This window comes from Mya arenaria, chromosome 6, assembly GCF_026914265.1.
Source record: "Mya arenaria isolate MELC-2E11 chromosome 6, ASM2691426v1".
NCBI lineage: Eukaryota > Metazoa > Mollusca > Bivalvia > Myida > Myidae > Mya > Mya arenaria.
In genome coordinates, this window is record NC_069127.1 from 60,361,300 (window position 1) to 60,376,907 (window position 15,608).

The following is a 15,608-nucleotide window of genomic DNA, read 5'->3' on the forward strand; positions in this document are numbered from 1 at the left end:
AACATTTTTACGTAAGCATGCTGAATTAAAAACTTAATGAACTAAATATCAGTTGCAGACATTCTTAAAATATCCGCGATTTTGTTTGACGTTATCTAAAAATATGACGTCAATCGGCCGTTGCATTTTGAAATAAACAACGAATGCTCTAGGACAGACACGCATACTATGAATTTGAATATGTCGTCACAAGAATGTTTGGAAATTCGCGCAAACATCAGATTTTGCAAAGAAATAGGGAAAACACCATCCGAAAGATAAAAGCTGACACGGGCAGAAAACTGCGTTTGCCGTGCGCTGGTTTCAAGTGGAATCGACGCTTTTCTGATGATCGACAGTGCCTTGAAGATGATGCATTTCGTCGGAGTCAATTGAAGAGCACGTAAAAGCGGACTGTAGAATGACTGTACGGGAGCTATCAGAGGCTGCCAATGTTAGCTACGGAACCGCACACAGCATTCGGACCACTGAAATAAACATGCGGAAGGTACTTAGCAGCATTCACTTCTCTTGCACAACGATTTTTAATTTACAGTAGTATAATAATACTTTTATATTGGATCAATTGGTGAATATTCAAATTATTACAATTTTTTTGTGATGAAAACAAAAATATTATAAATTGTTCCAAGTGAGGAAACCTCAAACAGTTATATTTTAATTTAACTTTCAAAATCACTAAATCATGTTTTATCATTCTGACAACCGATATACATACATTTGCAGGTGCACGCGCGCTGGGTGCCACGCATCCTGACCGACATCGAGAGAGACAGGCGCGTGCAGTAGACGGGGAAGTTTCTATGGCGTATCATAAAGAGCAATTACTTTCTGAACTACGTCATCATGACTTATTAGACCTGGCTATATCTGAGAGATCCAGAGACCAAGGCGTCTGTATGGAAGAGAGCTGGGTCACCGCCACCTGAGAAAGCCCGAATTTCACCGTACATGGTGTTTATTAGAAGGTAATATCAATTAAAAGTAAATAGAAGTACTATACATTCAGAAGAAATTCAATTAATAATAATTTGCATATGTCATATTAATATTACGAAACATATTCAATATATCATCAATAAATCCATTTTGCACAAATTGTTAAATTATAATAGATATAATCATATTTATCTTGTGTTGCCAAACACCTGTCATGAATATAAACACGAAATAATTAGCACACTTCTAACTATAATGAGACATTGTGAACAGGTACTCGACCGTGATCTCATCCTAGAAATAAGAGAAGTGGCATCCGAGATGATCATTTCATCCTCCAATTAGGATAATTCCCCAACTCATACCCGTATTCACCTGACCAGGCCGCGTTCGATTTTCCACGAGTTGAAGTCCCACCTCATAGGTCGCAGATTTGAAAGTTTACGGGAGCTAAAGACGGCTGCAACCGCATTGATACACCTGTACCCGGCAGAGTACTATCGGAATATCATATTCAACAAAGGGACAAAGAGACACGAACGCTGTTAACAATGGTCCGGTGCCTGTTTTAAGAAGAAGTGAGATCACACTAGACGTATCTTGAGCACCTTCAGGATAGGCGTCGTCGTTGACGCCGTTGAACAGATCACGACGCGGGCCGACAGCGTCTTCAAGTCGCCGTTATTTGTTGTAGGTGAGACAGATATTCCTGATATTTACAGACGCAGTTGAGGATAGAACGACGTTTTTACTGATATTTGTTTTATAAATTCATGTCTTATATATTAATAATATAGAGGCAGTCTACGTAATTATTGATCATCCCTCGTATGTCTGTTCCAAAAATACGTTTATCACACTTTGACATTGGAACATGTGTTTAGAAAGTATTTTTAAAACCAAGAATTTGAAGCTTAAGCACAATTTGATTTGCTTTTGGGGCAGAAACAGCACCAGGCCTATACTTGTGTTGTCAAATTTTAGTTCAAATACTTTATCATGATAATACAATTACTACTTTCTGAAATCCTCACATCATAAGCAATATCTAAACCAATGTGTCTTCAATCTATTGCTAATATCTTCGTCACAGCAACATCATTCTTCATAGTCAAAGTTGTTTCTGCAATACATAACGCTTTTAATATTTAATGGATTTAATTGAAATATCTCATTTTAATCATGATCTTCATGAATAACACTCTTTAAATAACAGGCAAAACCTTATAGCCTTATTTGAAAAAATAACTATGAATGTTGTAACTTTATAACAAGTTGTTGATAAATAATGGCAAGTGAATATGCGATCGTACTACTTTAAAATTAAATAATTGTTGCCGTATTCAACATATTTGTTCATGTTTTGTATTCTAGTATATGTATTTAGTAAAATGATGAAGTTAAACATGTTAACATTTATAACATAACTTTTTTAAGTACTTTTGTATGTTTTTATAAGTGTGTACAGTTTTTGTAAACACGTCAATACTCATATCCAAAATAGAGACAATGGTCCACGAAGATCGCTGTACTTTAACTTTATTCATATTTTTGTCTTCAAAGACACTGACTCGCATTACAACTTGTTTGTATGAACTAAAAAAAATAGTTTTATTCATTTTAGACAGAATAAACATCAATTTATGTTCGATCATTGACCAGATAAATATAACCAGCTGGAAAAATAACCAAATGTTTTTAACTTTTGACAACTTAAGATAAAAGCGGTTGCACATGTTAGTTCATACTGTGGCATTCATAGTATGAAATGTCGCGTGTATATTGCGAAATCTAACCGCGGGGCAAATATGTTCACATTTCACGCAAATAACCAATTCCGTTATATTTACACCATTGAGATTTTTGTGTCAACATGCCAAAGAGGGAATTGTATATAAATGTTTATGTTACTTTAAGAGCTTCAGGACAGTTAGACAAACATGTACACAGACTGAATTGAAATTGTCATTTGTAACAAGTTTATAATAATCTCGGAAGCCACACTATTTTTACATTAGTTTTCCAATGGTATTACCACTAAACGACGCTAAGCGTCATATATTTGTAGCATATGTTATTAGTAACCGCTGCATCATGTTTAATGTACTTTTCACACTGGCATTTCATTCGAAATAGTCATTTTCCCGATGGTTATATTAATGCGTCCAAAGGAGATATTAGCCTTATGGGCACATGAACATATAAACACAGCATTTTATGCTATACTGTTCATCTGTGCTTGATGCATGTTTTCGAATAAAAGGTCGAAGTTATGCAAAATACCATTGCAACAACCTCGCCCAATTTCAATAAAGCTTTAAGCTTCAGAAACCTCACAGTGGAGCTCTATGTATTTTGAACAGTGCGGTTTTATATACCCTCTTTAAAAATTCAACCGCCAGCTAAGGATGAATTCCACAGTAGCTATCATAAAATTGCTTAGTGACACCGCCCAGGTATGCACATTTAGTCAATCTATCACAATAAGCATATTTGATTGGATGACCATCGACTATGAAATATCAGCTAAATGTTTTACTGCTTGTGTACACACTACCATTTTGGGTAAAGCATTTTAAATAATTTCTTAACTCTTTAAAATGAATACGTCAATGCATTCATTTATAAACATTCTTTAAATGTATACACCGTGGTAGAGTGTTAGTTTAAATGTGAATGGAGCCATATTTAACCTACAATCAATATTCACGGTGTTCCAACTCTGCTACACGAGAACAAGTTGAACGACGAGTTTGTATCACAGAAGATTGTAACTTTATAATGACTCAGATTTTCAGGAGTCATCAAAATGGTAAGAATCATCGTAGGCACCAGAAGTGTAATAAGAAGAACAGAGAAGAATATACTAAACGATGTTAAAGTTATGCAGTCTTGACCTGAACAATATTTAAATCATTGACACAGTTGTTAGAAATTAGAAAAACAATATCGAAACTCCATTTGTAAATCTGGATATTCAATCTTACTTTTTTACTGAAAGCATGCATAAAGCAAAACAAATTATCAAAAAGGGATAATCATCACATGTAATAATATTAGTTTTCAATTTCTCAGTGACACTAGCCGTTGTTTTTCTCTTTTTCAGGTTAAACGATACGTATTTGTACATTATCAAAAGTGATTCCTCGAAAACCGATATCTATGAATATTCCATATCTTGCAATAATCAATGACCATATCGACACAAAAACGTGATTCAAGGTATACATTCCATATACAAACCGAAACAATTTATTTGAAATAATGAATAATCTCTAGCAGATCTATTTAAAAAAAGCACAAAACAATGCAAACAATAAGTGAACAAAACTATTAATAATATGAAAGGTAAATTTAAAACATTCTTGAGTACGATAGGATTGTTTTCCTTATACAAACTGAATGGCTTGATCATTTTTACATTGTTTTAAAGAACACATTTCCAATTATGTATGATTCCTTCATGACTCAGTAAATAATGATGTAACGAGCTTACTAGATATTTATATTCCATTATAATTTCCAATATAACATAAAAGTTAAAACAAAAAAACATAATAATTTGCATTGTTTATAAACAATAATCGGTACACTTCTGAGACCCTTTCTGCAGACTTCGGTGAGATCGTTATAAAACTTGTTCTTGTGTTACAAGGATGAAACCCCGTGATTTTGACATTAAACGGTGTTTCGTTTAAGCAGGTAAAAGATTGTCCTTTTTACTTAAAATTAGATAAAATTGTGAGCTTATCAACTGGATTCTTGCGTGAGTATTGCCATTTATTAAATACAACTTATATTTCATTATTTTAAAGTGAGCATTAAGCAAATAGTGTCAATCATTTCTGATTTACACCACTTTCATAAACCTGTCACAACGCGAACGGTATTTGGCGCACACAATTTACTTCCTTGTTCTTTATTTCAAGTATTTGTCATTATTATTATAATTATTATGTTAATTATTATTATCATTGTTATTGTTATCATTATTTTGATTATTATTATTATTATTATTATTATTATTATTATTATTATTATTATTATTATTAATAATATTATTATTATTATTATTATTATTATTATTATTATTATTATTAAACCATTTTTAATTGATTTTATAATAATGATTGGCTTGTTTGTCATACAAATTTGCAACTCCATGCCATTTTTTATTATCTAAGACCGTTTGACCTTTTGGGCGTCTGCTATTTCGTCCTTCAGAGTTTATGCATGCCTCAGTATGTGTTATATTTCCACGATCATCAATCATCATGTGATAAATTATCATGTTATTATTTTATCTATTGATAAAATTGTCATAAGGATTTAAAGTGTTTCCGTTTTTTGGGCAATTAGGCTGATTTTGTATGCCCTGTACTTCGTTCTTATTTGAACATGTGTCTAGTAATTGGTCTCAAGCCAATTGTCAAAGTATGGCTGAATTTAACTTGTGTGAACCTTTTGAAAATATAGCATGATACTGTTTATGAAAGGTGCCTCTTTTCACGTTTTATATCAGGTTTGCTCATACTTGTCCTAATTTCTTTTTTTATTCTCTGATAATAAATCGCCTTCCCTTTTTTATCTCTTCACGATTATTTACCGTCTTATCAGTCATTCGATCCATACATATTGATAAATTAACGCTTTGCTGATAAAACACTTGTGTTCCGACAGGGCATAATGATACTTATTATGGATTTCGGCTATCTCTAAAGGGAATATCACTTCGTAAATAACAAGTTTCAACAATACAAACTAACGACTCATACTTAATTTTCTACCCATTTCATTATAGTTATCCTTGTAAGTCGTTGAGTATTGTAGATTTAATATCGATTTTATAATGCTATCCCCACAACAACACCGGAAATGATATTGTTGTAATGTTAGAGTATGTCCGAATAATGAGGAACTTACATTAACAGACCTATAAATAAGTGTATTACCATAGGGATAAATAATATCCTGACGAGAATAAAGACCAACGTGGTAATCTAGTATTTGTTAAATAAGCCTCATTCACCTTCTTACGATGATATTCCTCGTTTGAACATTCTTTGAGGTTTGAATAGTATTTAGATATATTCTGAAAGAGAATGTACAACAGCGCCGGCCATGCAAACTTACAATTATAGTTTATCTTTCTGATAGCTAGTGTTACGAACCTGACGGGCTATAAAGATTTATTTACCTTTTTTCGAACCATCCTGAACTTTATGATAGCTTATTTAGACTGAAGTGCACTTTTATTTCAACTGTTTCATTATGATAAACGATTTCTTTGCAGATACACAGCCAATGATGTCGCACTCGGGTGTTCTTAATGATGTAGACCGATATAACAACGTTTTACAAATCGTAATGCGATGTTGCGTAAAAATCAAAAGAAAACTGTTATCAACATTTGCTTGTTCACTTGGATACACGTCTATTGACCAGTTCCTTGTGAATGAAAAATATGTTATTCTTAAAATGCCATTTGCGTCCTCACAACAAAGCCAAGACCTCTTATATCCACAGCCGTCGGGCTCCCCGACAAATATTGATCAATGGGACATGTCTCTTTTGAACTGCGTTTTTACCCATATTCAAAGAAAGATTATTATCAGAGAAATAAATAACCCCATAGATGATGAACTTAAAACTCACAAAGTAAAGGTTCTTGCGACCTCTGTCGGTCAGACAAATGAATACAAGCTTTATCCTAAGTCAGGAAAGCCAACGGACTTAGAAGGATGGACGATGCCAATTTGCTCATGTCTTTTATCTGTTCTTTTTCCAAGACCCCAGCCACTGATTGTTCATTTGGCACAGTTGTTCAATGGTATACGAGAAGTAAGGAATGATCTTTGTCATACTGAAAGGGCCGAGATGTCAATACCTGATTATAATAAATCTTTGACAATGCTTTCCTCATTTATTGAGACTGGTCTTCGCTTCATCGATGATTGTCACTTCAGCAACGAAATGAGGCAATCTTATGAGGACATAATTAATGGAAAAATGAACAGTTTTCTATTAGAGGACCATAGATATCTGAAAAAGTCTTACGACCGAGACGAGGAATTCACCAAAAGATTGGAAAATATAGAAAAGGGTATATCTAAATTATCTTAATATAAGTGTGTTTTTAAACTTTATTGTTTACGTCATGTTGTTCTGTTGAGCAATACTTATGCATACGATCAATATTTATCAGGATGGTTATTAAATACATAACATTGCATCTTGACACATACCTTAAATTTGCTGTACTATATTTGTAAAGTAACCCTTTTAACTTGTTACAGAAGTGAAAGAACTGAAAGAGACATTTCAAAATGGCAATGGTAAGTTTTAAAAATTATTATATATTGTCATTCATTATAATATTGTCGCTAAGTAATAATTTTTAAAAAGTTGAGATATTGAATTGTTCAATCTTGGTGCATTCATCCGCATTTTTGTTAATGCTGTTTGCATTGTGTTGCAACAATTTTGTATGATTAAGCATATTCCAGGAATTTTGACGCTGCGGATTTTTTTCGCAAATTTGAGCGATGAACAGAAACATCTCCTCTATTCAACGTACTTGGAATCCTTTTTGAAACGTTTACAAACCAATACGCCACAGATTGAGGATAAGGAAAACGAACATTTGAAATTGCAAATAATTCATGCTAGCGACCAGGCATGGGATATTTTGAATAATCTTTTTGGTAGGTTATCATCTTTTCTTAATATTTATGCGACAAACTACAGAAACAAGCTCGGTAGCAAAAAGTTTAAACATAAACCCGATTAAATGGCACTGGGTAAACGCTCAAGACATAGAACATAAATAAATCACAAACAAGTAACATGGAAGAACAGCACAAAACTCCACAAACAACATAGTGCATACATACTATATATAAAAACTAGGTTTATCAAGGATTGTTTTTATCCCATTTGCTTTTATTCTGTGAATCACTCTTGTAGATTTAGTTTCTGTATTCTACCTTCAATTACAGAGTTTCATACCGCCCATATCCGGCACTCACTAACAGAAATTGCTCTTTGATATTTGGTGTTAAACATTAGGACCATTTTCTAACAAAATGGTATTAACAAATTCTTTTGTGTTTTGATAGAAGGCAGACAGGTTTTAGCGGCCAAGAAAAATTGTTTTGAAGTCAAACTAGGTTTTGATAGCAACTTATGGATGTGGAAGTTTATCAAGGACTACTTATCAGGACGTTTAGATACATTGTTTGATCCGATTCAGACTGACCTGAGAAATATTGAAGGATTTGAAAGTACAGAAATCAGAATCATCTTGCCCAATGTTTTCAACTCTCTGAGAATAGCAGGTAAGCATAACAATCAATGTTTTTTTCCCCTAAACTGTGCCTCTTAAATGAATACCTTTTACTTTTAAGCTGATAAAAACGCAAATGGTATTTCATTATCATAATGTTAGACATTATTGGGCCGTTTGAAGATATTTGCTCATATAATGTCGATTTTAACATGACTTGACATATATTAGAGACATGATAATTTTGAAATAAAATGTTAGTACTTGTAATCATTTGACAAATTTTAAATCCTAGTTTGGTGTTAGCGAATTAGTACATTGATTTAAGGTGTGCAGGATCAAGTGTTCAAAGACAACATGCTATACGTTGTTGAAGTCCTGTACCAATGCTCGCTGTCGGAAAGTCTCCAATCAAAGGGAAAAGCAGCTCAAATTGCCATGGTCAACCAAGGAACACAGACAACATTGTATGTTCAGAACTATCTGCGCATTGTTATGCATATTTTATTTTTATTTTGTTCCATTTCGGCGCTTTTTACAACTTCTTTTTATAAATGTTAACATTGTCATATATTTTGTTCAAAAGCGGAACAACGATGAGCACATCATCACATGAAGATGCGGAAAAGGGAACGGAATATACGATGAAGGCAATGGCAGAACGAAATAATGAACATTGGCTTGGCGAATTTGGTCCGTCGTTGAAGCAGAATAATAAAGACCTTCCAGAATATGTAGCTGAAAGTCCTGTGAATTGCGGGGAGGAGGCGCCTGTTTTGAAACAAGACCCCAGAATGAATTTACAAAGTTATATTTGTGAGTCCTGCTCAAAAGTACAGAAAAAGGTTCTGAGTAAATCATTCTGCACCGATTGTAAAGAGGCTTTGTGTGATGAATGTGCACAAACACATACAAAAGAACACAAAATAATTCCAAAAGGTAAAATATGATTATTTCTTTTATGCATTTCACAATTTCCTTAATATCATGATCTGTGACTATGCAGTGATGTCAGTTTTCTCTTGGGTTATACGGAAATACATACTCGAGTATTAACATATTAACTTCCATTCCTTAACTGCGATTATCATCCGATGAACACAACAACTTCGGATATTCTCAGTTCGCGAATGGTCGCATAACAATATACATGTAAATTGAAAACTGTTTATCTTGTTTTTGTAATAATTCTGAGACGGGCCACGAAAAACTGAAATCAACATGTAAATAAGGTTCATTCATGATTTGTTAAAATACTGTTGTCATTAGTGATTCAACTTAACGTTAAAATCAATAACGAAGTTGTTTATTTTCCCCTGCGTCATATGACAAACTGTTTCCGATTACGGTCGGATCGTTCTATTTACAGAATGGTGTAAAATAATTACTGACAGGTTTTCTTAAATGAAATTAAGTATATTTTATTCAGTATTTTTTAACAATTCTGGAAATAAATAATGAGTTTTTGATGTAAATATAATTAAGTGCGTGATTGATGTCATTATCGGGGATGAACGCAGTTGGGCTGGTAAAAGTACGCGTGGAGTCTTTTGGACTAGACTCTTTGACCAGTCCAAATGCACTCATTCCTCTATATTGACATCGATCACGCAATTCATTTCATAAATTAGGTGGCCTATTTTAATAAAGACAGTGTTCCATTTTCAATCAATGTACCTTAATTACGAATCTTTAATACTTTTTTGATGTATATGTCACGCACATTTGATTTTTGACTATAGTCTCCGGATTTGTTGTGTTGTCAAAATAGCAAAGTAAAGTAACTATGCATGCAAACACAACGGATCTTATGTAGATTCATATTATTTCAGAAATAAGTGCATAATTGTTACATTCTAATCAAATATTTTTGAGAATAAAAAAACGTAACCTTCAAGTGGCTCATGATCGCTTAGAAAATATGTAAATATTCACAAGATATCCAAAAGGCACCAAAAGATAATAATTGTAGAATATTACTAAAAGTTTGAGATTGATACTATAAATAACCGATACGTGGGGGCGGGGGGGGGGGCAATCTATAAACACAAGGTATTATAATGACGTATTGCGCTCACATTTGTCAAAATGTTCCAACGTGTGCATTAGTTTCAAAGGTTTTCACTATAAAAAAAACACACAAAAACTTCAATATGGTATTATTTGCCTGCTAGCGAAACGTTCACATAGCACAAAATCAATTGAAATAGAAACACCTATTTCAGGTCGATTCACGAAGAGCACTGCCGAATCCAAACTTCAGCTTACCGTTGAATCACCGATTCAAATCAAACGTTCATCCGACGTATTTGATTGCTGGTTAACCGGCATGGTTCTATTACCGGAACACAAACTTTTGCTGGCTGACTTTGACAACTCATCAATCAAGCTTGTTGATCTTCAACTTTGCAACGTTATGTTCGTGTTGAAATTATCCGGTAAACCTTGGGACATGTGTCTTCTTTCCAATGGTATGGTGGCTGTGACCATTCCAAACAAAGCGTATATACAGCTTTTGAAAGTTGATACAGAAGTTTCTTTGGCCAGCACGATAGTGGTTAATGGTGACTGCAGAGGAATATCTTTTTATGAGGATAGTTTGATAATTTCATACCGCAAAGGGGAAGTTGAGAAACTCCATTTGAATGGAACAGTTATCAAGACATTGAGCAAGAATAGCAGCGGGAAACCTGCGTTTTCAAGACCATTCTATCTGACAGCAGTATCTGAGAATCAGGAAGGGGCGATTTATGTGTCTGATCACCTCAAAAACAGCGTTACGAAGTTAGACATGGAACTAAACATTCTCCAGATATTCTGTCATAGTGAGTTGAAAAAACCAATGGGCATGACAGTAGCTGATAACTATTTGCTGATATGTGCGAAAAAAACTGGCAAGATAATATGTCTGGATATGAGCACGGACACACTTTGTCCGATTTCAGTGTTAGAAGAAAAGATACCAGAACCGATAAATATTTGCTTCAGTCCACTTATTGGCCAGTTGTTTGTTTCCGGTGGAGAGGCGGATTCGGACATCATGATCAATGAAGTGCAAGTATATAATGCATCCTAAATTGCATTCACAAACAAGTGCTAAGTGCTATCTTTGAATTACGGATGTTATTCCTTTTATTTTGTTGGTGTTCAACCTCAAGCGAAAAGTTGATATATTGAATACTACATTATGACATTTGGAGATCTCAAATACATCTAAGCACAAGATGACTGTTAACTATCAGTACATTTACTTCTTACTTTGCATGCCATTGTGCTGATTTGTATTATCTTGCGATACATGGGTGAGAAAAAAACATGAATTATAGTGAGAAACTTATTGCGATAAATGTCATTAAAATAACATTATTTCAAGGAATAAAGGCATTGTTTAAATGCCTAGGCAGTACACTATTACGTTAATACTCCTTTTTATGTATTTCTGTTTTGTTAAAGTTGCGTGAAAAATTGATAGGTCTATTGTATGTTATATACAAACATAAACTTAATCTATTTGAACTGATTGTTTTGACCAAAACAAAATAATGACAATGTAAGCTAATTTTATCCTGTGTGATATTGTACTAATTTTTCATACATTATTGTTTATGTTGGGATATGTTCTGATGCGTTCGAATGTTATAAAAATAGCAATTTATGTGAAATTGCATTGCCGTGACAATTTTCGTGTCCTTGCCGTTTCGCCGATTCATTCTTGCTTTAACATACTGTCCTTTAAGTAGCATAATTGCAAGTTATAAAACCGATCGTAGAAAATATTAAACGTAATTGTTACATACATAAAGCAATCTTTATGTTATGAATTATCCATTTTCACTAATTTTAAATTCGAATGGAGAAATTATATTCTTGTTTTTAGAATTTTAATTTTGTTACTGCAAGGTCATCAATTGGTAAGCACTAATGCACAGCCTTTTCAGCGACAAAAACGTTTAAAGGTGATTCAATAAATTATATTTTGTATCTTAAATGTAAAGTGAAACTCTTATTCAAAATCAATTCATACACCTTTTTAAGAAACATAAATTTTGAGTGACAAAACTTTAACTACTTACTTAATTATGCATTTATGTAAGCAATTAAGTGCTCATAACAAAATTCAAACCGTGTATTTAATAGCTGAACACGCAAAGGATATTAAATAATCGGGGAGAGCTTCACGATATTGTGCGATCTACTTTCGTCTTATAAGGTAGAAATACCGTGTTTTCTGCACCCTTCTATAAAAAAACTCGGTATTGACATTTTTTTAACCGTTTTGGTATGTAAAACAATTTGAAAAATTGTGGTCATTCTTATTTTGGAGTAAGAGCGCATCTTTAAAATTATATATATTTAATATGTAGAATGAAATTTGTTAAAAGGTTTGCCATTTGTAGAAAGACGGTACTGTTCTTTTTTCAATATACAAAACGCACTGTCCTGACTATGAACAGTGAAAAGTGTGTACACCTCGCTCGGACGGCATTTCTTTCCTTCCATTTTTTTAAACGTTTTTTAAGTCTCATTTTGTCTGTTTATTCTAAACCATGTTCGTATAAATTTGTTTAGATTATATAACATGTATAAAAATGATTGTCATAGTCAAGTAGGTGAATGAAAAATAAATACTCATATTAATCTTCCAGGTCATCTTTCGGATACTAAAAATATTTAGATGTTCAAAATGGGGTCTTAATAATGATATTCCAACAGAACGAAGGTTATGTGAATAAAGTCAATTTGAATGTACTGAAAATAAATAGCATTTTCATCTAATTTGTGATTTCTGGGATAAATCCAATAAAAAAATATTTAAAAAAATCCTAATGTTATCAAGTTGAGATTGCTCATGTCATCATATGTTGTGTTTCTACATATTTCTATCGTGCATTTACTAAAGGAGGTACGACAGGAAGATCACTATCCATATGATATCCATATTTTGTATATTATTTCATTGTGTTTCATTGTACTGTTTCACAAAATTGTTTATTTTTATAATGTAATATACTGGTGCCTTATAGCAAATATTTTTTTGTCATTGTCATTGTATACCGGATTGAATACCAGTTCGTTTAATACTATCCCCAAATACCTTAAGTGTTGTACTCAGTACAACGCATATTTTATACTCGAGAAGTCGTAATTGTTAAGAATTATATATATATTATTGAAAATATATATTTAACATTCACGCTGTCAATATTGATATATTGACATTAAGGTCGACATTATATATTTTCGTTCATGCGATTTCAGTTGTAATGGTAAACCCGACTCGATAACAAACATACACAAGCCGGTTATGAGGCTTGCCCGGATCGGCTAATCAAGATTTAAAAGATGAGTCACCTGGTGACCATTTATCATAATACTAAAACGAACGCCCAAAACACGACCACGAAGGGCAGTGCCAGATTTCCCTGTAAGGTGATGAAAAAATATATGAAAATGTGTTTGTCCGAAACCTTAAGTGATAATTCAAATTAACTGGAGACCAATTAGTATTATTTTTTATCAAATTTCTAAAACGAAACTGATCCATCAACATCATGGCCACCAGGGAGGCCTGTTTTCCAATATAAAACAATAAAGAAAACGTAGAACACCAAATCTTCCGAAACAAAATGTGAAAATGTATAGTTCAACTGTTGGCTCAGAATAAATATAACATATGAACGGAATTTATGAACATATTTTTTAATTAAATTAAGATGTGAATTTTGAAAGCAATAAACCGATTTTTCAGCTCATCTTAAATGATAGCAGCGTTGTTCATAGCATCGTTGTTAACTTAAAATTATTGTATTGTGTGCTCATATATTTGCACGCGTACACCCGAAACAGTTGTCTTCAGCCTAGTTGGAAAATTAGAGATCACAAATGTTTCTATTCGAAGTCCATAGCAATACATATTAGAAAGTTAACAAAGAAGATGTTAACAACTTTGTTAGAGTGGGGTGAGAGTGATCCAGTGGTATAGGTGTCCTCCTCCCACCCAAGAGGTTGAGGGTTTGATCCCCATTAGGGGTACTTTTTCATGGCCTCTCAAAAAAGAACACAGTACTGGTTTCTGCCCAGAAAACGGATTCGAGAGCGAGTCTATAAGCTTAGTTTTCGTCACAATCGAGCTGAAATAAATTTGTATATACTAACTTTGTTAACTTTAACATATTTGTGAACAAACTCATGAAAATATTTATTTTTTTAAAAACCCTCAAGAGACGCACACCAACAACGACGTCATGAACTAATTTTCTACTTTTAAACGATTTGCGTAGTATTTGGTGTATAAATTAATAAAATACTAGTATACAAATTTGTTTGAACGAACGGGTTCTCGTTCCCCAAACTGATGAGATTTGTAGCCAAACTTAGAAAGTCCTAAATTCCATTTTCCTGGCTATCATGCTCTCAGGTTTCCCCAAGAATTCTCTTTTAGTTTATCATTCCATACAAACCTGCAAACAAACAAAACTATGTGTAAGAAAACTTTGGTGGCAGTACGTTTATATATATATATACTTCATTAGATTTTTTGTTCATTCAAAATATAATTGCCATAATGTTACCCTTCAAAAAACCCGATCCACAAAAAATCAAGGCCGCAAGCGATGACCTTTACGTTAATGTTTTGAAAACCTGTCTTATTGCAAAACTTCAACAATGCGGTTTAAAAGTTGTCAATTTTTACTTTCACAAAATGTTTATAGCAGAAAATCTTCTCCAACAAATCTCAGGATTTTCAGGAAAGCAATTTGTGCAAATCCTGTTAATCTGGATGACAAACGGGCAGAGGTTTCTGAGATTTCCCCCAGAAGGAGGGATTTATCTCAGTTTTTCCTCGGCCAGTCGACCACGTCTGTAAGCTCCATTTTTGTCAGGCATGTTGTTATCAAGAAATACTTTGCTCATGTCGCTAGTTCATGCTGTATGTGTTAATCGGTTTCCCAAGTGCTTCACTGAGACCTCCAAAATAATACCATTGAAAAGTATTGATTTTGCTGTTTTCTATTGGAGGTTATAAAATGATATTCAGGGAATTTTCTTGAAAATATATTTGCATCCAAGCCCTGATTGTTTTAACAATTTGAATAAAGGTTTGAATGCAAACAGATTTTCAAAAATAAAATGGTTGTCAAATAAATCCAATAGATGGTTTCGTGACCGGCACTCTGTAGAATCTCTGGACCAGCCAATTTCTTAGTATTTGTACCGGACTATAGAAATGATAGTTGAATTGTGCCAAGGGGCTAAACTCTATATATGGCATAGTGAACAATGTGAAGGCTTGTGGTGGCATAAAGAGAGATCTATTGTCATTGTCAAATTATGCATACATTTCAATACCTCTTATATAAGTTTTGATAATGATTCTTACATA

General features: G+C 33.3%; 1 protein-coding gene across 1 annotated transcript; it reads left to right on the plus strand.

Annotated features, from left to right (window-relative positions):
- Positions 1 to 4,615: 4,615 nt before the first annotated feature.
- On the plus strand, positions 4,616 to 13,225 carry LOC128239022 (uncharacterized). The gene is made up of 8 exons (XM_052955443.1): positions 4,616 to 4,705; positions 6,233 to 7,042; positions 7,236 to 7,274; positions 7,446 to 7,643; positions 8,058 to 8,276; positions 8,553 to 8,691; positions 8,811 to 9,163; positions 10,450 to 13,225. The coding sequence occupies exons 2-8, from the start codon at positions 6,244 to 6,246 to the stop codon at positions 11,298 to 11,300; spliced, it is 2,598 nt and encodes an 865-aa protein (XP_052811403.1). The 5' UTR covers positions 4,616 to 4,705; positions 6,233 to 6,243; the 3' UTR covers positions 11,301 to 13,225.
- The last annotated feature ends 2,383 nt before the right edge of the window (positions 13,226 to 15,608 follow it).

Bases quoted from the DNA above. Each gene is read 5' to 3' on its own strand.
- LOC128239022 (XM_052955443.1), top strand. From the start codon at position 6,244: ATGATGTCGCACTCGGGTGTTCTTAATGATGTAGACCGATATAACAAC. The intron at 7,043-7,235 runs GTATATCTAAAT...AACTTGTTACAG, and splicing joins ATTGGAAAATATAGAAAAGG to AAGTGAAAGAACTGAAAGAG. The intron at 7,275-7,445 runs GTAAGTTTTAAA...AGCATATTCCAG, and splicing joins GACATTTCAAAATGGCAATG to GAATTTTGACGCTGCGGATT.